Source organism: Erpetoichthys calabaricus, chromosome 15 (assembly GCF_900747795.2).
Source record: "Erpetoichthys calabaricus chromosome 15, fErpCal1.3, whole genome shotgun sequence".
Lineage (NCBI taxonomy): Eukaryota > Metazoa > Chordata > Cladistia > Polypteriformes > Polypteridae > Erpetoichthys > Erpetoichthys calabaricus.
The window spans coordinates 7,324,281-7,346,961 of record NC_041408.2 but is presented as its reverse complement, the minus strand read 5'-3'; the positions used below and the strand labels follow the sequence as shown (position 1 = coordinate 7,346,961).

At 43.2% G+C, this 22,681-nt stretch overlaps 1 protein-coding gene across 1 annotated transcript in view; it reads right to left on the bottom strand.

The window, feature by feature from the left end:
- Positions 1–3,802: 3,802 nt before the first annotated feature.
- Positions 3,803–22,681, bottom strand: part of sytl3 (synaptotagmin-like 3) — a 57,528-nt gene continuing 38,649 nt past the window's right edge. The window contains exons 13-16 of the mRNA XM_051919294.1: positions 22,316–22,433; positions 16,826–16,934; positions 14,069–14,274; positions 3,803–4,697 (exon numbers count right to left, since the gene is read on the bottom strand). Of these exons, the coding sequence (XP_051775254.1) occupies positions 4,561–4,697; positions 14,069–14,274; positions 16,826–16,934; positions 22,316–22,433 (570 nt within the window). The 3' untranslated portion in view covers positions 3,803–4,560. The remainder of the gene's footprint in view (positions 4,698–14,068; positions 14,275–16,825; positions 16,935–22,315; positions 22,434–22,681) is intronic.

Below are 22,681 nucleotides of genomic sequence, written 5' to 3'. Positions count from 1 at the left end.
AACTGATGCGAGATTGGAGGAGGCAAGAAGACATTAAAAAAAAAAAAAAAATTTTTGAACGGGTGTATAAGTCGGGGTCTGATTTTATGATCGATTTTTCATGTTTCAAGATCTAACTTATACGGGAGTAATTACGGAGGTAGAACAACCATCTTAATATCTCTATTGATTAGCATCTCAGCAGTACAAAGTTCAAATGGAAACTGTGCGTCAAATTGTGCAAGATCTAACTTTTTAGACCAAGTTCAAGATATTGTGTGGCTGGCGTGCACAAATTTGTTTTATGCACCAACTTTCAGGTAATTTGAAATGGATTTGTTTTTATTTTGAAAAAATAAATTTGAACTGTGAGTTTTGCTTAAAAAAATAATTTGTATGATAAATAACACTAATTTTACACTGGCATTGGGAACAAATTTATGGATTTTCATTTTGGTTAATATACCGAATGACCCCTGAAGAAACTCAAAATCCCCTTTACAAGGACTGCAAGTATAACCGAACACAGCAGGAAGGAATCCATCAGGTAAGCTGATTCTGTGTGTTTTCTATTAAATTTTACAAAGCTGAGTATTTCTGATACATTCTTGTTTGTAATGGAGAAATGTCATTTAGATACGCAAGTAAGAAAATCTGTATGCTTTGTACGTGTGGCAATGGGATGGCTACTACAAATTTTCTTGAAAATTGACAAAAAAAAAAAAAAAAAACAAAAAAAAAACAAAACAGGATAAACACCTCTCGGTGCAGCTCCGAGGACCCATTCGCACCTAAGCATTTTTCAAGTGTTTTAGCGCTAGGCCAGAATGCTCCTGAATCACGTCCAAAGTTACTTGCCGTGATTTTTCAAGGATGCTATTCACACCCAAGTGTTTTATCAGAAAGCAGTTTAGAAAGCTCCCACATGCAGCGGATTTCAAGCAATTCAGCCTAACGCTCGTTTCCTTGAAATCGATGGTAACGCTCGTAAAATGCTGCTTTTTACAGGTGTCGCTGCCTATTCTGGAGTGAAGTGGCTCACCGAACGTAGAAAAACGGGGGGGGGGGGGGGACGGTTGAGTGGATGCATGTGATTCAGCTGCTTAGTTACAGCTATTAATGTCAAGATTAAATATGGATGTAGCATGGAATCAAGTGACAAGAATTTAACAAATGTTATGGGTATACATTTAGTTTAGTGTAGTACAGACACATTAACATATAGGCAGAGTGGTAGCGCAAAGCTGTCGTTCCTCCCTCACAATGCCAACTTACAGGATTTGCATGTTCTCTGTGGATTGGATTTATCTGTGTGTGTGTGTGTATGTGTGCGTGCATTTAACTGCGGATAGCTACCTACTGTTTTAACTCTTTCAACCCCGCCCTCCTCAGAGTTCTGGCTTCTATAACCCTAGCCTCCCCAGCAATATTCAACAATTGTGAAAACCAAAAATTTTTATGGCTGTGTGATTGACCCCTGAAAAGGGGTGGCACTCCATCCACCACGTTTGCTTCTTGCTTTACAGTGGGTGTTGCTGGGATAATCTCTGGCTCCCTGGGACCCTAAACTGGGCAGATTAAATTTACCCATCGGCGCATGCAGGATTAATGGCCTATAAAAACAACGTTATGTTCGATTCCAATTTACGCACGAGCTTAACCCCTTTCTCACTAGGTGTCACGGCCAACTCACGTGCTTGCATGATGTTACACAGCCAGGAGCTGGCAATTTATTTTTATTTTGTGAAATAACGCATTGATTTGGTTTCCTTTCACATATCACTTATGTGTTTATCGACACTCGTGTAATCCTGGAGTTATTTGAGGATGCCATCGAGAGTCCTGAATTGTCTTCATGATTCCCTTTGTGGCAGAAAAGGGTGAACCCGATATGTGTGCTCACAACTCTGCCATCACCTGCTCTTTGGTTCAGTGATTGCCAGGATTAAAAGCACTAAAGCCATAGAAGATAATGTGCAACCACAATAGTCGCCTCACAATATACAAAATGGTGAGACCAGGGCAGAAGAGTAGTGCCACCTCGATTGTCGGGCAAAGCTGGGTTCACCATGTTTAAAAAATGAAGTAAGCAAAAATTGTGAATGATGGCACAAATGCAAAGATGGTGTGGCACCCGGTCAGGGCTCACGCCTGGCCGGGACGCCCAGGAAGACAAGAGGAGGGCTCAGACCGTGAGGGGGCGTCCGCCCTGGTTGTATTGGGGGCTTGGAAGCTCTACCCTGTAGGGGCCCGTGGCCACCGCCAAAGGGCGCCCCGATGCCTTGGGGACCATGGACCCCAGTGCTTCCCCTACACCCGGAAGTGCTGGGGGGGAAGAAAAGAGGGAGCACCCGGAGTGCTTCCAGGTACGCAGCCGGCACTTCCGCCACACTGGGGAGTGCCGGTGGAAGATTGCCGGGGAGCACCTAGAGCACATCCGGGTGTGTATAAAAGGGGCCACCTCCCTTCAGACATGGACAAGAGTCGGGAGGAAGTCGGATGATGTCGGGAGGAAGGCAAGGAGGCGGCCTGAAGAGAGAGAAGGCATTGTTGCATAGCCAGGACTTTGGGGTTTGTGGGCACTTGGAATTTGTAAATATTGTAAATAAACGTTTGTTGGGTGATATGAGCGTGTCTGCCTGTCTGTGTCCGAGCCAGTCTCCACAATGGCTAAACCCGCTTAGAGTTGGCTAAAGGGCACCTAATGGACTTTCAGATTGTGAGAAACAAGATTCTCTGGTCTGATGAGGATGTTTGGCTTCAACTTCTAAGCATCACAGCTAGAGGAAACCTGGCACCTCCGGTCACCCGTGTAGTACCATCCCAACAGTGAAGCATGGTGGAGGCAGCATCAAGCTGCAGGGCTGTTTTACAGTGAAAGGGACTGGAGGACCAGTCAAGGTGGAGGGAAAGCTATATGGAGCCATCTCCAGAGATATCCTTAATGAATACCTACCTGAGAGCACACTGCACCTCCAACTGGGCCAAAGGTTCAATAACCCCCGAACCCAAAGCCAAGACAACAAAAGAGTGGCTTAGGGACAACACTAGGAATGACTCTATAGACTTGAACCCAACTGAATATCTCTCTAAAGAGACCCGAAAGTAGCTGGCCGCTGATGGTCTCCAACCAATCTGACAGAGCTGGAGAAGATCTGCAGATAAACAAAATGTTTAAAAGAATAAAACATGAAAAGGCCAAAACACTGTCTGAAACATTGAGGGGGCAATGTCTACTGCAAATGTGTTTCTACTTGAAAATCCAATAATAGCTACTTGGTAAGTCCTAAACTTCTTGCACTGGGTTTACCACAAGGCTCTTTCACACACCTCCATGCTTCTCATGCCAAGTGAATGAAGAGTTATGGATTGAACTGAACATTTTTGGAATGTTTCATAAGCAGAGAAGAGTACACACACACACACACGTCTAACCAGGGAAGTGAACTTCTGGCTGAAGCCTGGTCACCATTACAGTCGTAATCTTCAAGTTCTCAAACATAGTTAATTCAGGTCAGCCATGCATGGGACTGATGTCTATCAAGGTGTCATTGGGCAAAAAGTAGGGAAAAGTACCGGATTGGGGCCTTGTTCGGTGTAGTGCCCACTCATACCAGAATTTGCCAGTTAATAGAGCAAGCGTTGCCAGTTACATTTGTAATTTAGAGAGGATTTGCGCTACACGTTCAACGACCTCGATCTCTGTTGGTCCAAAGCATGAGTTTAATCTAAGCCTAGCAGTGATTGACCTTTATTAATGGAAGCAACTGAAATTGTTTATTTATAGTCCAAAACCTATAAGTAGCAAGGTGCTAATGTTACATATTTTCAGTGATATTTTAATTAGTATAAACAGTAGCTTTAAAATGACAAGATTTCATCTTCAGTCCTTTCTCTGCGTTATAGCTGTCGTGTCTTTGTCTATCGTAGTCACATTTTGTGCACAAATGTTTGTGTGGTTGTTCACCAGTAGTCTTGTTACCTTAGGCTCCCTGGGAGATTCGCGATTCTGGGGTACTCCACGTGGATGTTCTGTTGAGATTCTCGGTTCCTTTCGCTTACCCAGAACTTCAGGATTAAATTAATGGGCAATGGTTCATCTAGGACAGAATCTTGGGCTTCCCAGAGGATCTGAGATTCCAGTGTACTCTGAAAGGTCGTGTAGATTTTCTGTTGAGAACCTGGGCTCTTCTCAAAGCGCCAGAACTGCCCAGAGTTTATACATTTTCTCTGATGGGTTTGAGTCTCCTTTAGGACAGAACCTCGGGCTGCTAAGAGTTTTTTGAAATTCCAGTGTACTCGAAACACTCATCTGGATGTTCTGTTCAGATTCTTCTCTAGGTTCCTCACGATGAACCAGAACTGCAGTGTTTTTAAACTTGCTTAATCGTCTCCTTAAGGACAGAACCCAACTAATCTTCCTGATGAGCTTCATTCCAGTCTCTTTTGGGCCCTGGGATTGGATGGCAGTTGTTTTGTAAAAGGTTTCGACATTCCAAGTTTCTTTCCTTCACTTATCAACACTGCTCAAACACAGAAACGTGATATCGAGTCAAGTAGTCCCGTCAAAAGCAACAAATGTTAAGCTCTCACAAGGGCTGGGTTTGATTGGAGTGTCAGATTGACCGTATTCCATTCATTTGGTCTTTTCAGTATGGCCTCCCACGCTTCACGATGAGCGGCTTCCGTTTGATTTATAGGCCCTCTTAAAAGCGTACCTGTAAAAGGACACAAACAAAATTTATCAAAAAATGTAAGCCGTAAGGAAGGAATAAATATAAACAACAATATGTTCAAATGAAGTCTGTTAAACGTTTATGGGGCTCCTTTGATACTTGCGTCAATACGCCGTTATAAGGCTTTAATAACCCCGTTATTTATAGGAAACCTGGTTTTAGAAATGCGTTGTAAACGTTTATTCCGGTTAGAGAAACCTGGTTAGCGGATGTTTTAAGAATGTACACTCAAATAGTGAAAGGGTCAAAATACTTTATGAAGCATCAAGGGGGTGAGTTCTACTCCAAATGAGTTTCTACCACCATAGCTACTTGGTAAGTCCTAAATGCCTAGCACTGGCCACTAGTCCACCACGGGGCACCTTCACACACATCTATGTTTCTCATACCAGGCCAAAGAAGAATTACGAATTGAACGTCACGTTTTTGGAAGATTTTTCAGACCTAAACACCTACCAAGGTAGTGAACTTGTGGCTGTAGCCTGGTCACCACTACACTCCTGAACTTAGAATTCTCCAACACAGTTAATTCAAGTCAGCCATGCAAGGGACTGATGTCAATCAAGGCGTCATCAGGCAAAAAGTAAGGAAAAGTACCGGATCAGGGTCTTGTTCGGTGTAGTACCCACTCATACCAGAATTTTCCAGTTAATCGAGCAAGCGTTTCCCATTACATTTCTAACTTAGAGAGAATTTGCACTAGACTTTCAACGACCTCGATCTCTGTTGGTCCAAAATATGAGCATTGCATTTTATATTGACTTGTGTCTCTATTCAGGGTTTGTATCTTCTCTGACAGCTTTACAACCAATCATTAGCAAAATCTATTTTGTTTAATAATAACTCTGGTCAACAAACATTTTGCTACTGGGATTCTTTCATCTGTACTTTAACAAATTTCACTTGCTGCTTCCAAATCTGAAAACTGTTTTCGTCTAGCAGCACGTCCCATTTTTTTTTTTAGTTATGATGTTCCAGGTCTTGGACAACTAGGGTGACTGGACAGTAAAGACGATGAGTTTCAGCATTTAACCCTTAAACTGCCACATACTTGGGGGCTAATGCACCCCTGGATGCCAAGTACTCCTTTGCTATACTTTTTAAGTAAACGTCACTGTAAGAGCCAATCTTAGAAAGTTAAAGTTTTGTGTTAAACTCATATTAACGTTTGCTTAATTTGAATAGAATATACCATTGTCTATGACTATGAAAGAAATTTACAGTCTTTTCCCCCTATAAGTTAATAAGAGATGGAACTTTCTTGCTATAACTTGCTTTCTTGTGTGATAATCGTTTCAGTTGTTGTTTAGAACAGGTGGTCCCAGTACTCCAGGACTTGAAAGACCCATTTTCAACTCAGAGATGGGGTAGGCATACAGTTTTCTGACCGTCGTCTAGAAATGGTTCAGAAACGGTAAGTAATTAGAAGGATTTGCAATGTAACAAGATTTTAGCTTTGAACAGAACTTTTCTTAGCAAGAATTTTTCTTTTTTCTGCTTTTTTAATTTTATTTTTGTGTAAACTGTTTTACTTTGAATTTTAACTAAAACATTTAAAAACAAACATATTTTGTCTGTGGAATCATTTTGGCGCATCAGGCTTTTGCTGAATCCCATTTTTTGAGTTAGAGCTGCTGAACTTTGATAATTTTGGAAAAACGCATCAACAGTCACAATTCACAAAGAAAATGTGAAATTTTAATGGAACATGTATTTTTTTCAAGCAAAGAGCATCACAATTACTTCAACACTAATAATTTTTTACACTGCCAATGTGCTGTAAAAACTTTATATATAAAAAAAAAAAACTACTGCAACAATCTATTATGATATGTAGAAGGTGCAACTGACGCCATTGATGAAATTCAGTAAATCACCAAGCCAACTGAGCTTGAACTGGCTGAACGTGAGCACACAAAGGCCAACGCCGACGCTTACAGGTGAGTCTAGTGCAGCGGCTCAATCCCAGGGACAGTGATGCTGCGGGGGGCACCAATGGTCATGAGCTGGACTGCTCAACGAATATACGGCACGGACTGATCAGCTCCGGCGTGCTGGCAAATTGCTCCGTGAAGCCAGTTGCGGCGTTCAATGCATGTACGTCGCCGAATATACTAGGCTCCGGCGTGCTTCCAAATTGCACTGGAAACCAACTTTAGCCGGTTGCGACGTTCAACGAATGCACTTTGCTGAATATACCCTGCTCCGGCGTCCTGGCGAATTGCGTTGGGGAACCGACTATAGCCAGTACCGGCGGTTTAAGGGTTAAGAAATAAGTTTGGTTTCGAGAAAAGTGAAGATTAAAATTATTCGTGCAGGTTGTCCAGAATTTTCTTGACCGCCACAGAGCGGAGAATTATACTGAGCTTGTGGAGAACCTGCTGCACGTATATTAGCTTACGTTATTAGCTTAGGTTGGCCTTATGGGAAATCCGACCCGGCATGTAAGAATGTTATTAGCTTTAAGGTTTTGTGCTTTGTGATGACATTCCTGATGAATTCTTTTAAATGTTTTAAAGCTTGCTATATCGCAGAAGGAAACATAAGGTGTAATTCTTTCTTTAACACGTTGACTACTACGGTGAAAACAGGTACGTTTGTTCCTGATACCGATGTTATTTTAATATACTAATTAAATGCATTTTGTTATTGACCAAAACTCATAGTAAAAAAAATATTTTTCCATACAATAAATCTGTTGCTGTTGCCATGTACTTACCACACAGAACAAAACATTCATTAACTTGGCTGTCTCTAACAACTTTTAGATCCTACGCCGTTGTAGTCGAAGGTCACTGGACCTTGTGGTGGTGAGATGTTAATCGGTGAGAGAGATTCAGATGGCTGTGGTTCTACACACAGTATGTAAAGTATTTTTGTGAAAAATAAACATTAACCAAAACACAGGTAACACGAGAAACAAGCTGAAAGTGAAATATTCTATTCTGTGACGCCAAACTGATTTTTCCTTCTTATTTAGACACCTGCCACTATAAGAGATGCCCCTTCGGTATCAGCTTTTAAATCCCGGCTGAAGACTCACCACTTCAGTTTAGCACACCCTGACTAGAGCTGCTGATTAACTGTACAGACTGCATCTCTGTTGTCAGTCATTAGCACTAAAACAGAAGTAACATGATAGTTAGAATTGGATACTCACCCTCACCTGTTCTGTTTCTCTTCTCTGTACTCAAATGTGGCACTTGGTGCGCACGGCTCACCTGCCAAGTTGTTTTACCTGCCTAACGTAAAGTCATCCGTGGTGGGAGAGCGCAGGAATCATTGGATTGGCTGACTCAGCTGTGGACTGGCCAATAGGGGGAGGCTGCTTGATGGCTGAGGTCTCTAGGACTCTGAAATCATCCAAATCCTATTATGTGACATCATCTACTGTTAAATTCTGCTCCATATTTTTATACTGTACTGAGGATTTGTTCTGTTCTGTGTATTGTATTGTATTGACCCCCTTCTTTTTGACACCCACTGCATGCCCAACCTGCCTGGAAAGGGATCGGTTTCTTCCATTTTTTCCCTACTAGTGTTTTTTGGGAGTTTTTTCTCGTCGTCTTAGAGAGTCAAAGCTGGGGGGGCTGTCAAAAGGCAGGGCCTGTTAAAGCCCATTGCGGCACTTCTTGTGTGATTTTGGGCTACACAACAAATAAATTGTATTGCATTATATCTGTTCCCCACAAATGTTTGTTGCTCCAGGTCTGAAGACGGTTTATGAGATGACTCATGGGGGTGTCCGTCTATGGATCGCCTGCTATGAAATGATACGTATGTAGCAGTCAACATATCAAAGGAACAGTCCACCCCAAAAACAAAAAAATTTGATTTTATTTGCCTCAAGCAGAAAAAAAAATTAGATCCTCTTTGTTGTGTGAAAATTTTCTAGTCCTTTATTTAGTACACAAAACATGACAGTGTTAAATTAAGAAATCATAACTACCTGAGAACTAGTTGCACTATTCACATTCAATGATTCAAATGAACAAGAATTGTGCACCTCATTTTTGGGGTAATGATTCAGTTTGCGTAACATTTGCGTGAGAATCGTCAGACTCCTTCTCGGGTAATGATTCAAGTTTTGAATCAATTGAACAAGAATCGTGAGAGGTGTACTCCATTGAAACCTCCATAGAGTTAGACTTGGGCTGTGAAAAACAGTGCTAAAAGCGTTAATACTGAGCATCACTCGGGTATAGACACGTCTAGCGTGAGACCCGAGGATTTTTCGGCCTGTAAAAACAGTGCTAAACACGTTAGGACCGAGAGTTACTCAGGTAACTGTATAGGTATGTGTCGTGTATGCGTTAGGCCCAAGCTTTACCCCGGTAACTCTGTAAATGCATCCTGCATAAAACCAAAGGATTACTCGGGCTCTAAATGTGCCAATGATGTTAGCGCCGAGTGTTAGTCGGGTAACGGTATAACACGTCAGGCCCAAGTGTTGCCCAAGCGGCTACGGCTTCTCCTAACCTCGTAACAATAATTTTATAAAAAAATGCTCATCAGCAGTGATGACGAAGTGAATTTGTCTTCAGGCAGCGAAACTGAAGCAGACGTGGAATCCAAATGTGATGCTTGCGTCACTCGCACAAGTGCAGCCTGCTGTTCATATTATTATTACTTCTTCTGACTTTGTACTTTGTGTTTTCCTCATTTTACAGTAGAAAGATAAGATTTCATAAAAAAAAATGTAATTTTTCAAGCCTAAAAAATACATTTTTTTTTTACGTTTTTTGGAGATCAATAATCTAACACTAAGGAGGTTAAGGATTCAGTTTGTGAATCAGTTCAATGAGAATCATCAGCCTCGTTTTTGGGTAATGATTCGGTTTGCACTTATAAGAATGTTTAAATCGGGGGTCACCAAGTCCGGTCCTGGAGGACCACCGTGGCTGCAGGTTTTCATTCTAACCCTTTTTTTTAAATGAGTGCCCCATTTATGCTGCTAATTAACTTCTTGTGAATTCATTTTAATTGAATTGCTTTTTTAAGATTTGTTCCTCTGAATTTCTTCCTTGTTCCTCTGAGTTGCTTCATTTCTTTCCTTAAAGGACACCCAAACAGAAATGAAATTTGAAGTGAGGGAGACAACATAAGACCAACTAAGTCAGGGCCTCAAACTCCAACCAGCTGCTTGATGAGGCCCCAATTCTTGTCGTTTATTAAACTCGTTCTTTAATTCCCCAGCTTAATTCTGTTCTCGTGGTGCATTAGCAGACATTTCCGAAATTGTTGATTTTCTCTTTTCTAAGAGCACTGGGGACCTGAGCAGATTGACAATAATGAGACCTTCATCTTCCTTTATTTTAAGATATTGTATGATGGACATCAGTTGTTTTGGCTCATTTTGTATCTCATTATTTTTTGGGTGCTAATTAAGGAAATAGAAATAATTAAAGGGTCTGAGTCTTCAAGAACAAGTCAGTTAAAATGCTTTCAAAAGGAGTTAATTAGCAGCAAAAACAGGGCACTCATTAAGAAAAGGGTGAGAATGAAAACCTGCAGCCATGGTGGTCCTCCAGGAACGAAGTCGGCACCCCCTGCTTTAAATGACACATGCAGGGGCTATCAATGAGCTGTTACCAAAAAAAAAAAAAAAAAAGTGTGTGTGAAAGTTATTAATGGCTGACCCCTTACCCAAACTGGCCACTACACTACCAAGATTATTCCTTGGAAAAGCGGAGGCTTCTTGATCTAGTAACAAGCCGTACTCCTAACAAGTTGTACTTTTTTCCCCCCGTACGATAAAATGTGTGTGTGTCTCTCTCTCGTGTGTGTGTGTGTGTGTGTGTGTGTCTCTCTCACGCACCTGTGTGTGCGTCTCTCTCTCTCTCTCTCCTGTGTGTGTGTGTGTCTCTCTCTCTCTCTCTTTCATGCACCTGTGTGTGTGCATCTGTATCTCTCTCTCTCGTGTGTGTGCGTTTGTCTCTCTCTCTCTCGCACGCGCCTGTGTGTGTGTGTGTCTCTCTCCCTCTCGCACGCGCCTGTGTGTGTGTGCGTCTCTCTCCCTCTCGCACGCGCCTGTGTGTGTCTCCTTCCCAAAAACAAAAACGACCTCACCGTGAAAGTCCTGAACAACGACTGGTATGAATCCGAACCCCAGGGTTTCTCGGCACTGGCTGTCGTGATGTTGAATCCGATGTTGAAAAAGCAAGCAGTGGAATGATGCAATGAACGGCAGTGATGAGTTGGTAATTGAACGGGTAAATTGTCTCCTTTCTCCTCTCGATTTCTCTCCTCTCTCCTGCCTTTTGCTCCTTTTTTTTTAAAATACGGACTGCCCCAGATGTAGCTGGTGAGTTCAACTGGAAATTTCCGTCTCAGGGCTGCAGCCTCTCTCCATCATCCTTCCCCTTTTCACTTACGGAGAAAACATTTACTGACGCACATGTAACGGACAGTAAATGGGACAATGAAACGAAACTCGGCACAAACACAGAATACACCTGTTATTATGTAGCCCCACTACAAGTTGAAATCAATTAATAAAAATATTCTGATTTTTAACAAGTTTAATTTTGTAAGACATATTTGTGAAATATTCTGTTAACAATTGGACAATTCATAATTGAAATTTCAGAATATTACACAAATGTGTCACATACAATTAAACCTTATACAAATATTCTGATAACAATTGGACAATTCATAATTGAAATTTTTTTAACAATCAGAATATTTGTATAAGGTTTAATTGTATGTGACACATTTGTGTAATATTCTGAAATTTCAATTATGAATTGTCCTATAAAAAAAAAAAAACAGATACATGGTAAAATAAATGTGTTGTTGCCGATTTATTCTTGTAAGATAAACAATAGAATCGTCTGTGAAAGTATTCGTTCACTGGTAACGATTCAGTTCAACCGTGAAGGGATCCAAAGTGAAGTGAGCAAGGATCACGACTCGGACACGTGTCGCTTGCACAAGCTCTTTAACCTCGTAACCGTGAAATGAGAGGTGCTGACGCCATGACGCACACATGATAGCTTTCGGCCTGGGCTATGCCGAATCAATTTGTTGCTGCTATCGAATCGATTCATATCACTCCGTGGAAAGAGTCGATGAAAAAGAACAAAAATCGTTCCCAGATCTCCCAGCGCTACTTAGGAGTAGACAAGTGACAGTGGCAGTAATGTCATTGCTCCTCTCTTTAACATTTGATTTTGTTTGCATCCCCATCTGCACTGCTCATTGCTATTTAGGAACATTTGGATAGAGGAGAGCAAACCGTACAATCAAAGGTAAATTCAATAGAAAACAATTACAAAACGTAGAAATGTACAGTGCATCCAGAAAGTATTCACAGCGCATCACTTTTTCCACATTCTGTTACGTTACAGCCTTATTCCAAAATGGATTAAATTCATTTTTTTCCTCAGAATTCTACACACAACACCCCATAATGACAACGTGAAAAAAGTTTACTTGAGGTTTTTTCAAATTTATTAAAAATAAAACAACTGAGAAATCCCATGTCCATAAGTATTCACAGCCTTTGCTCAATACTTTGTCGATGCGCCTTTGGCAGCAATTCCAGCCTCAAGTCTTGTTGAATATGATGCCACAAGCTTGGCACACCTATCCTTGGCCAGTTTTGCCCATTCCTCTTTGCAGCATCTCTCAAGCTCCATCAGGTTGGATGGGAAGCGTCGGTGCACAGCCATTTTAAGATCTCTCCAGAGATGTTCAATCGGATTCAAGTCTGGGCTCTGGCTGGGCCACTCAAGGACATTCACAGAGTTGTCCTGAAGCCACTCCTTTGATATCTTGGCTGTGTGCTTAGGGTCGTTGTCCTGCTGAAAGATGAACCGTCGCCCCAGTCTGAGGTCAAGAGCGCTCTGGAGCAGGTTTTCATCCAGGGTGTCTCTGTACATTGCTGCAGTCATCCATCCATCCATTTTCCAACCCACTGAATCTGAACACAGGGTCACGGGGGGTCTGCTGGAGCCAATCCCAGCCAACACAGGGCACAAGGCAGGAACCAATCCCGGGCAGGGTGCCAACCCTCCGCAGCTGCTGCAGTCATATTTCCCTTTATGCTGACTAGTCTCCCAGTCCCTGCTGCTGAAAAACATCCCCACACCATGATGCTGCCACCACCATGCTTCACTGTAGGGATGGTATTGGCCTGGTGATCAGCGGTGCCTGGTTTCCTCCAAATGTGACGCCTGGCATTCACACCAAAGAGTTCAATCTTTGTCTCATCAGACCAGAGAATTTTCTTTCTCATGGTCTGAGAGTCCTTCAGGTGCCTTTTGGTGAACTCCAGGTGGGCTGCCATGTGCCTTTTACTAAGGAGTGGCTTCCGTCTGGCCACGCTACCATACAGGACTGATTGGTGGATTGCTGCAGAGATGGTTGTCCTTCTGGAAGGTTCTCCTCTCTCCACAGAGGACCTCTGGAGCTCTGACAGAGTGACCATCGGGTTCTTGGTCACCTCCCTGACTGAGGCCCTTCTCCCCCGATCGCTCAGTTTAGATGGCCGTCCAGCTCTAGGAAGAGTCCTGGTGGTTTCGAACTTCTTTCACTTACGGATGATGGAGGTCACTGTGTTCATTGGGACCTTCAAAGCAGCAGAAATTTTTCTGTAACCTTCCCAGATTTGTGCTTCGAGACAATCCTGTCTCGGAGGTCTACAGACAATTCCTTTGACTTCATGCTTGGTTTGTGCTCTGACATGAACTGTCAGCTGTGGGACCTTCTATAGACAGGTGTGTGCCTTTCCAAATCAGGTCCAATCAACTGAATTTACCACAGGTGGACTCCAATGAAGCTACAGAAACATCTCAAGGATGATCAGGGGAAACAGGATGCACCTGAGCTCAATTTTGAGCTTCATGGCAAAGGCTGGGAATACTTATGTACATGTGCTTTCTCAGTTTTTAAATTTTAAATAAATTTGCAAAAATCTCAAGTAAACTTTTTTCACGTTGTCATTATGGGGTGTTGTGTGTAGAATTCTGAGGAAAAAAATGAATTTAATCCATTTTGGAATAAGGCTGCAACATAACAAATGTGGAAAAAGTGATGCGCTGGGAATACTTTCCAGATGCACTGTAAGCATTTAAAGCCATGGAAAAGGTTACAGATATTTAAGATCTTCATGGGGTTTTTTTTGTAGGTCAGATAACTAACCAATGAGCTCAGTTAAAAAGAACGAATGGCCAGAATTGAACTTGAAACAATTGGCGTGAGCAAATACTGAGGTCAGATGGACTAAATGAACTGGACCCTCAGCTGTACTATACAAGTATGGGGTATATGAACTTTGGGGTATTCTGTTGGAGCAGAACATAATGCTTCATTTTGCATTCCAGAATTAGAAGGTAAGGGTGATGTACCTTTTTCCAGACGAACACCTCCCAGGAAACGGTCGGACAGGCCCAGTGTCGCCTGGTCCCATACGGTGAGGTCCAAGTTGGACTCGTGGAGCTCGCCAAGAGAAATCCCTTTATAGACAAACTGGTGCTTCCACTGGGGATCAGTCACCCTTTTCAAGACCTGGGTTTTCAGTTTCCGCTCCTGCATATCTGGAGTAACCAGGCTTCTGCATAAAAAGAAATACAAAAGTAAGACAGTAAGGAGAGGCAGTAATTCAACGCGGATTTTTTTTTTTTTTTTTTTTTTTTTTTTTTAAAACTAGCCATCCCTGGTGGCTTCGCCCACGTAGAAGTGAAACAGGACAGTGAGGAGGGCCCTCCCCACTCCTGACGTCACGCTACCTCTCCCCTTGGCCAGCAGCCTGGCTTTCATCAATCACTGACTTGACCATGTCAACATACAGTACTTTGCAAAAGTTTTAGGCAGGTGTGAAAAAATGCTGTAAACAAAGAATGCTTTCCAAAATGGAAGTGTTAATCATTTATTTTCATCAATCAACAAAATGCAGTGAATGAACAAAAAAGAAATCGAAATCAAATCAATATTTGGTGTGACCACCCTTTGCCTTCAAAACAGCATCAGTTCTTCTAGGTACACTTGCACACAGTTTTTGAAGGAACTTGGCTGGCAGGTTGTTCCAAACATCTTGGAGAACTAACCCCAGATCTTCTGTGGATGTAGGCTTCCTCACATCGTTCTGTCTCTTCATGTAATCCCAGACACACTCAATGATGTTGAGATCGGGGCTCTGTGGGGGCCATACCATCACTTCATACCAGGACTTCTTGTTCTTCTTTACGCTGAAGATAGTTCTTAATGACTTTGGCTGTATGTTTGGGGTCGTTGTTCTGCTGCAGAATACATTTGGGGCCAATCATACGCCTCCCTGATGGTATTGCATGATGGATAAGTATCTTCCTGTACTTCTCAGCATTAAGAACACCATTAATCCTGACCGAATCTCCAACTCCATTTGCAGAAATGCAGCCCCAAACGTTCAAGGAACCTCCACCAGGCTTCACTGTTGCCTGCAGACACTCATTATTGTACCGCTCTCCAGCCCTTCGACGAACAAACTGCCTTCTGCTACAGCCAAATATTTCAAATTTTGACTCATCAGTCCAGAGCACCTGCTGCCATTTTTCTGCACCCCAGTTCCTATGTTTTCATGCATACTTGAGTCGCTTGGCCTTGTTTCCACGACGGAGGTATGGCTTTTTGGCTGCAACTCTTCCATGAAGACCACTTCTGGCCAGACTTCTCCGGACAATAGATGGGTGTACCTGGGTCCCACTGGTTTCTGCCAGTTCTGAGCTGATGGCACTGCTGGACATCTTCCGATTTCGAAGGGTAATAAGCTTGATGTGTCTTTCATCTGCTGCACTAAGTTTCCTTGACCGACCATTGCGTCTACGATCCTCAACGTTGCCCGTTTCTTTGTGCTTCTTCAAAAGATCTTGAACAGCACATCTTGAAACCCCAGTCTGCTTTGAAATCTTTGGAATAGAGACCTTGCTGATGCAGTAGAACTACCTTGTGTCTTGTTGCTGTGCTCAATCTTGCCATGACATGAAACTGTCTTCCACAACCTCACCTTGGTAGCAGAGTTTGGCTGTTCCTCACCCAGTTTTAAGCTGTTTCTGTTTCAGTTCATGATTGTGTTTCAACCTACGTGTGACATTGATGATCATTAGCACCTGTTTGGTAGAATTGGTTGATCAGACACCCGACTAGCATCCGACAAAATCCCTGACTTTGTGCAAGTGGACCAATAAGAATTGATGCTGGTGTGAAGGCAAAAGGTAGGAACACCAAATATTGATTTGATTTAGATTTTTCTTTTGTTTGCTCACTTTGTTTATTGTTATCAATTTACAAAATGCAATCATTATTTATATTTCTGAAAGCATTTTGTTTACAGCATTTTTTCACACCTGCATCTAAAACTTTTGCACAGTACTGTAAATCATCTGTTTTATCAAAAACAAAACACAGCTTCACACCTACGCCCGCTTCACCATTTTGCGTTGCCCATACTTGTTATACGAATACACAGTAGCCTATTATCTAACAATGTCGTCCAGCAGTAACACTAACAAGAGGAAATGCAAATTCTCGGACCACATGAAAACAAAGTATCCGTGATTGGTGAAGGACGCACCGAAAACAAAGCAATGCGTCACGTGTCCGTTGCAAACAAGGGTACCACTGATTTAGAACGACACGCTACCAGAAAAACACAAATGTGGAAAATGTTCACGCCGTGTTTCGTGAATTGAACAGCACACATTCTCCTTTATGACTTTCGGTGTCCTCCTTTGGGTTTGCAGGCATCTGGTCACCTTATCTGAAAGCCACAGTTGAACACCCACTAAGTTCCATATCTTATTTTACAATTTGTATCCCTAGTTTGTTGGCAGGACTCTAACTGATCAATCTCATGCTGGCAATCCACCGAACTTTGCCACTCACCTGACATTAAACCGCTGGATCCATAAGAAACCGCATCAACAAATTAAAAACAAACTCAGTCTGTATTCTGATTGGCTAGTTTTATCACAGTTATCTATGGGTAAGTGCCATCTCTTCACTCTCATTGGTTCTTCAAGTCAAACAAGCCCCACACAAATCCTACTCCAGCCTAACAAAATTAAGGAAAAAAAATAAATCAAGCTTGACAGAAAATATCGTTCAACTGTAATGATGATGGCTCTTACCCTTTGACAAATGAATTTAAAGTGCCATCCGCCCTGGTCGATGGAAGGTTTTTGGCGCCAATAATGAAAACGCTTAGCTGGCCAACATCATCCATTTTTTCGTCAATATCTGTAAAATAAACCGAGAAGTCGTGTAAGTCACAGAACGTTCTCTCGAGGCACACATCTGGTCTCATAATTGACTGATGAAAATGACTTGCTGCTTAGAATCGGAAATTCAACAGTTTATGGACAACGTTTTCTAATTAATTACCATTTTATTCAGAAAATATGCAATCATTTTAAATGTTAAGTATTGAGGCAGCAGGATTGAATAAATAAAATGATTGGGATATCATGAAGCACCCCGAGTTGTCCATCCACTGTCCTCTGTAAATCAAGTTTCACAGTATGAGTGCATGGAGTATAAGAAATGTGTTATAGAAATAAAATGTATCATCATCATTATTATTATTATTAATGGAGAATTCATCAGTTTGGAGTATTGGGGCGGAGTGGTGGCTCTGAGGCTAAGGATCTGCGCTGGTATCCAGAAGGTTGCCATTTCGATCCCCGTCACTGCCAAAAGAGATCCTACTCTGCTGGGCCCTTGGGCAAGACCCTTAACCTGTAATTGCTCCAGGGCCGCTGTACAATGGCTGACCCTGCGCTCTGACCCCAAGGGGTATGTGAAAACTAACAAATTCCTAATACAAGAAATTGTATAAGGCAAAATAAAGAACAAAAAAAAAAAGTTTATGCCAGTGTGACCCGGGCACAAAGCTGGGGTCAGTCTTGTATGCCAGGTATTGCTGGGGCAGATTCTGCAAACATGTATTGTTTTAATAATATTCATTAAGAAGTGGGTATAATTTTTATCTATTAGCCATAATTAAAGTTTTAATAATACAGTGCCTTTAGAAAGCATTCAGACCCTTTCACATTTTTTTTCACTTTCTGTTACATTTCAGCCTTGTGCTAAATTTAATTTTTCCCCCACATCAAACAACACTTGATATTCACGAATCACAAATCATAAACAATATTTTAGACAAGTTATGCAAATTTGACATACACAAGCATGACACTTTGGCTCAGGTGCATCCCATTCTGTTTATCACTGAGATGTTTCTACACCTTGTCTGGTCAATTCAATTGACTGGACTGACTGGGAAAGGCGCACACACACAACGGTCTATAGAAGGTCCCAAAAAGCCATGAGGTGGAAGGAATGGCCTCCAGAGCTTAGATACACGATTTTGTCGAGGTACCGATCTGGGCAAAGCTACAAAGACCTTCCTGCCGCATTGAAAGTTCCCCAAATCACAGTGGCCTTCATCATTCTTAAGTGGAAGAAGCTTGGAACAACATGTCCTCCCAGAGCTGGGCAATCGTATCAGAAGGACCTTGCCAAGAGTCATGGCCAAGAACCTGATGGCTACTCTGAGCGAGTTAAAGAGAATCTGTGTGGAGATGGGCCGAAGTTCCAGAAGGACAACAATCGGCGCAACTCTCCACCATTATTTTTGGACAGACTGGCCAGACGACAGTCTCTCCCCCGTAAAAGAGGCATGGAATCCCAGTTCCTTGCACCTTAAGGACTCTCAGACAGTGAGAAACAAGATTTTTTTTTTTTGGTCTGATGAAACAAGACTAGCGTCACGGCTGGAGGAAACCAGGCACCGCTCATCACAGCAGTACCATTCAAATGGGGAAGCAGAGTGGTGGCATCATCATGGCGTGGAGTTGTTTTTCAGCAGCAATGACTAGAAGGTCTGGTCAAGGTGGAGGGAAAGCAGAAAAGAGCAAATTAAAGAAATACCCTTCATGAAAACCTCCTCTAGAGTGCTCTGGGTCGAAGAACCACCTTCCAACAAAACAATGACCCTAGGAACAAAGCAACGACAACACAGGAGTGGCCAAAGGACAACTCTGCGTCATTGAATGGTCCACACTTGAACCAAATCGAACATCTCTGGAGAGACCTGACCATGGTGGTCCACAGACGGTTCCCATCCAACCTGACAGAGCTGGAGAGAATCTACAGAGAAGAATGGCAGAAAATCCCTAACGCCGGGTGTGTGAAGGTTGTCACCTCAAACTAAAGAATGGCTGCCAAAGTAAAGGGTCTGAAAACTTGGGTCAGCGTGAGATGTAATACATTTGCCAACATTTCTAAAACTCTGTCTTTGCTTTGTCATTTTGGGATGTTGGCCACTGCTTGGTGAGGGAAAATGACACAGTCCTCGACTTCCCCCACATTCCTATTTTTTTAAAGTGAATTCATCCATATTTCAGACACAAAAACAAAACTGTCGTTCATGATTAGGGGTCCTGGGGCATTGACCCATTTCGACTACAAGAATAATAATAATGCATTTTATTTATAGGGGCACTTGACTTTGAGATTTACTGCTAATGTAAAGTCAAGTTGGGGAGCATGCACTGGTACAATGCGTTGTCGCACCCGCTACACGTTGAAAACAGCTCAGGATCGCGGTTGGCAACCCCCCAGGCAGGCACACAGTCCAGTCCTATCCTCCGGAAATGACCCTCTATCTGCCGCAGCCAGCTGTTACATGGGCGACCCCTTGGCATGGTCCAGCCACTTGGGTCCCCAACAATGAGGATCTCATGAGCCGGATCACCCTCGGGGAAACGTACCGCATGGCTGTAGTGCCGTAACTGACGCTCCCTCACAATGCCTCATTCGGGACTCCATGAGCAACCGCTCATTCGACACAAAGTCGAACCAACGGTACCCAAGGATTTTCCAGAGAGACACAAAGGAGTCCAGTCTTCATCTTAGGTCACTGGATAGCGTCCATGTCTCACAACCATATAGTAAGACAGGAAGCACCAGGACTCTAAAGACTTGGACCTTCGTCCTTTTGCAGAGATATCAGGAGCGCCACACACCCCTTTCCAGCGACCTCATGACCCCCCATGCTCTCCCAATCCTTCTACTGACTTCATAGGAAGAGTCACCAGAGCCATGACTGTCACTGCTGAGGTAAGTAAACCTCTCAACAAGGTCAACACTCTCACCACAGACAGACACGCTGCTGATGGCAAAGCCCAAGAGGTCATTAAAGGTCTGGCTCTTTGTTTTTATCAGGTCACTCACAAGTCCAGACACTCGGACTCCTCTCTCAGTCTCTCTAGCGCCCCGATCAGAGCCTCCATTAACTCCGCAAAGATCACAGCATCGTCAGCAAAGTCAAGATTTCTTCACCAACAGATGCCCCACTTGCACTGGACCCCACGACCCTGTCCAACACCCAGTCCATACAAGCATTGAACAGAGTAGAAGCAGAACACACCCTTGACAAACCCCAGAATCAACTGGGAAAAAACGCAGAGGTCCTGCCTCTTCTCTGCACAGCACTCACAGAACCAGTGTACAGGACAGCCATGATATCCAGCAACCTCAGGGGGATCCCACAAACCCTCAGGATGTCCCACAGAGCAGCTCGATCAACTGAGTCGAACGCTTTGTGAAAATCGACAAAGGCTGCAAAGAAACTCTACCGATACTCGCGTTTGTGCTCCATGAGAACCCTCAGTGCCAGGATGCAGTCAATGGTAGACTTCTTAGGCGTAAAACCAGACTGTTCTGGTCGCTGGTAGGTGAGCAAGTGATCACGAATACTATTGAGGACGACCCTAACAAGGACCTTACCCGGCACCGAGAGCAGTGTGATCCCCTGCAGTTGTTGCAATCCAGTCGATCCCCCTTCCCTTTCCAGATTGGGACTACAAGTCCCGTTTTCCAGTCAGTTGGGATGATGCCAGTCTCCCAAATGGAAGCAAAGATTGCTTGCAATGCCAGGAGGACAGCCTGACCCCCAGCCTGGAGAAGTTCACCCCGGATACCACAGATCCCTGCAGCCTCCACCTGTAGCTGTTTCACCACCTGTGCCATCTCAGTGAGACTGGGTGGTTCGCAGCTAATTGGAGGATCAGCCTCAAGAACTGTGGAGCCAGAGATATCCAACGTCCTCGCCAGATGATCAGCTTTGAACAGTTGTTCAAATCTCAAAAGTGCAACATAAAAAGTTTAAACAAAGACAAAGCAAGATAAAGCCAGAGATGAAAACAACAATAATTATAGCATTCTTGTTAATAAGCTTTCCTGAACAGAAAAGTCTTTAGCTGTGTTTTAAAACAGCCCACAGTCTGCTGTGTTCTCAGACTCTCTGGTAGGCCATTCCAGAGCTGTGGAGCAGCGGCTGCAAAGGCTCGGTCACCCATTGTATGAAGTTTGGTCACAGGGGGGCGAAGGCAGTAGGTATTTGTAAAATGGAGGTTTCTTGTAGTGGATTGTAGTATAAGGAGTTCTTTAAGATATTGTGGAGCATTTCCATGAATATACTGGTGTGCTCCTTAGGGACAAGCTGACAGAGATGGGAGTAGATTCATACCTGGTGGCATGGATCGTGGACTATCTTAAAGACAGACCTCAGTATGTGCGTCTTGGGAACTGCACGTCTGACATTGTGGTCAGCAACACAGGAGCGCCACAAGGGACTGTACTTTCTCTGGTCCTGTTCAGCCTATATACACATCGGACTTCCAATACAACTCGGAGTCCTGCCACGTGCAAAAATTCGCTGATGACACTGCTATCGTGGGCTGCATCATGAGTGGGCAGGAGGAGGAGTATAGGGACCTAATCAATGACTTTGTTAAATGGTGTGACTCAAACCATCTACACCTGAACACCAGCAAAACCAAAGAGTTGGTGGTGGATTTTAGGAGGCCCAGACCCCTCACGGACCCCGTGATCATCAAAGGTGACTGTGTGCAGATGGTGCAGACCTATAAATACCTGGGAGTGCAGCTGGATGATAAATTAGACTGGACTGTCAATACTGATGCGCTGTGCAAGAGAGGACAGAGCCGACTATACTTCATTAGAAGACTGGCGTCCTTCAACATCTGCAATAAGATGCTGCAGATGTTCTATCGGACAGTTGTGGCGAGCGCCCTCTTCTATGCGGTGGTGTGCTGGGGAGGCAGCATTAAGAAAGACAGACGCCTCACACCTTGACAAACTGGTGAGGAAGGCAGGCTCTATTGTAGGCACGGAGCTGGACAGTTTGATATCTGTGGCAGAGCGACGGGCGCTGAGCAGATTCCTGTCAATCATGGAGAATCCACTGCATCCACTAAACAGGATCATCTCCAGACAGAGGAGCAGCTTCAGCGACAGACTGCTGTCACCGTCCTGCTCCACTGACACACTGAAGAGATCGTTCCTCCCCCACACTATGCGACTCTTAACGTTTACCCCCCTGGATGGAACTGAACATTATACAAAGTTACTGTCTGTTATACCTGCAATGTTATCACTCTTTAATATTGTTTTGTATCAGTATGCTGCTGCTGGAGTATGTGAATTTCCCCTTGGGATTAATAAAGTATCTATCTATTGTATAGTGAAGATGATGAAGGAGAATATTATGATCTACCGTATCAAATGCAGCTGTAAGGTCCAGGACTACTCACCATCATTGGCATACATGTCCCACTGGCGTCTGCCGTTATTTGTAGGAAGTTCAAACATCGCCTTGACGAGAAGTTCCCCGTTGTACTGGAGTGGCAGCCAGTTTTCACTCCTACTATCCTGGATAAAAGTGAAAGATTTTCAACCCAACGTCATACCAGGCGTCTCTAGTAGGAGGAACAGATCTTTGAAAAAGAACATTAAATGATGCACTGACACCTCATGCCCAAATTAAACCATAAGAATTCACATCGGTAAAGTATGGTTGATTTGAGTTACATATACAGTAGTTGTTAAAACACATATACAAGCTTTTGATTTCTACAGATATTAGTATGAACCTGAATTTCATTACTTTTTCACTACCA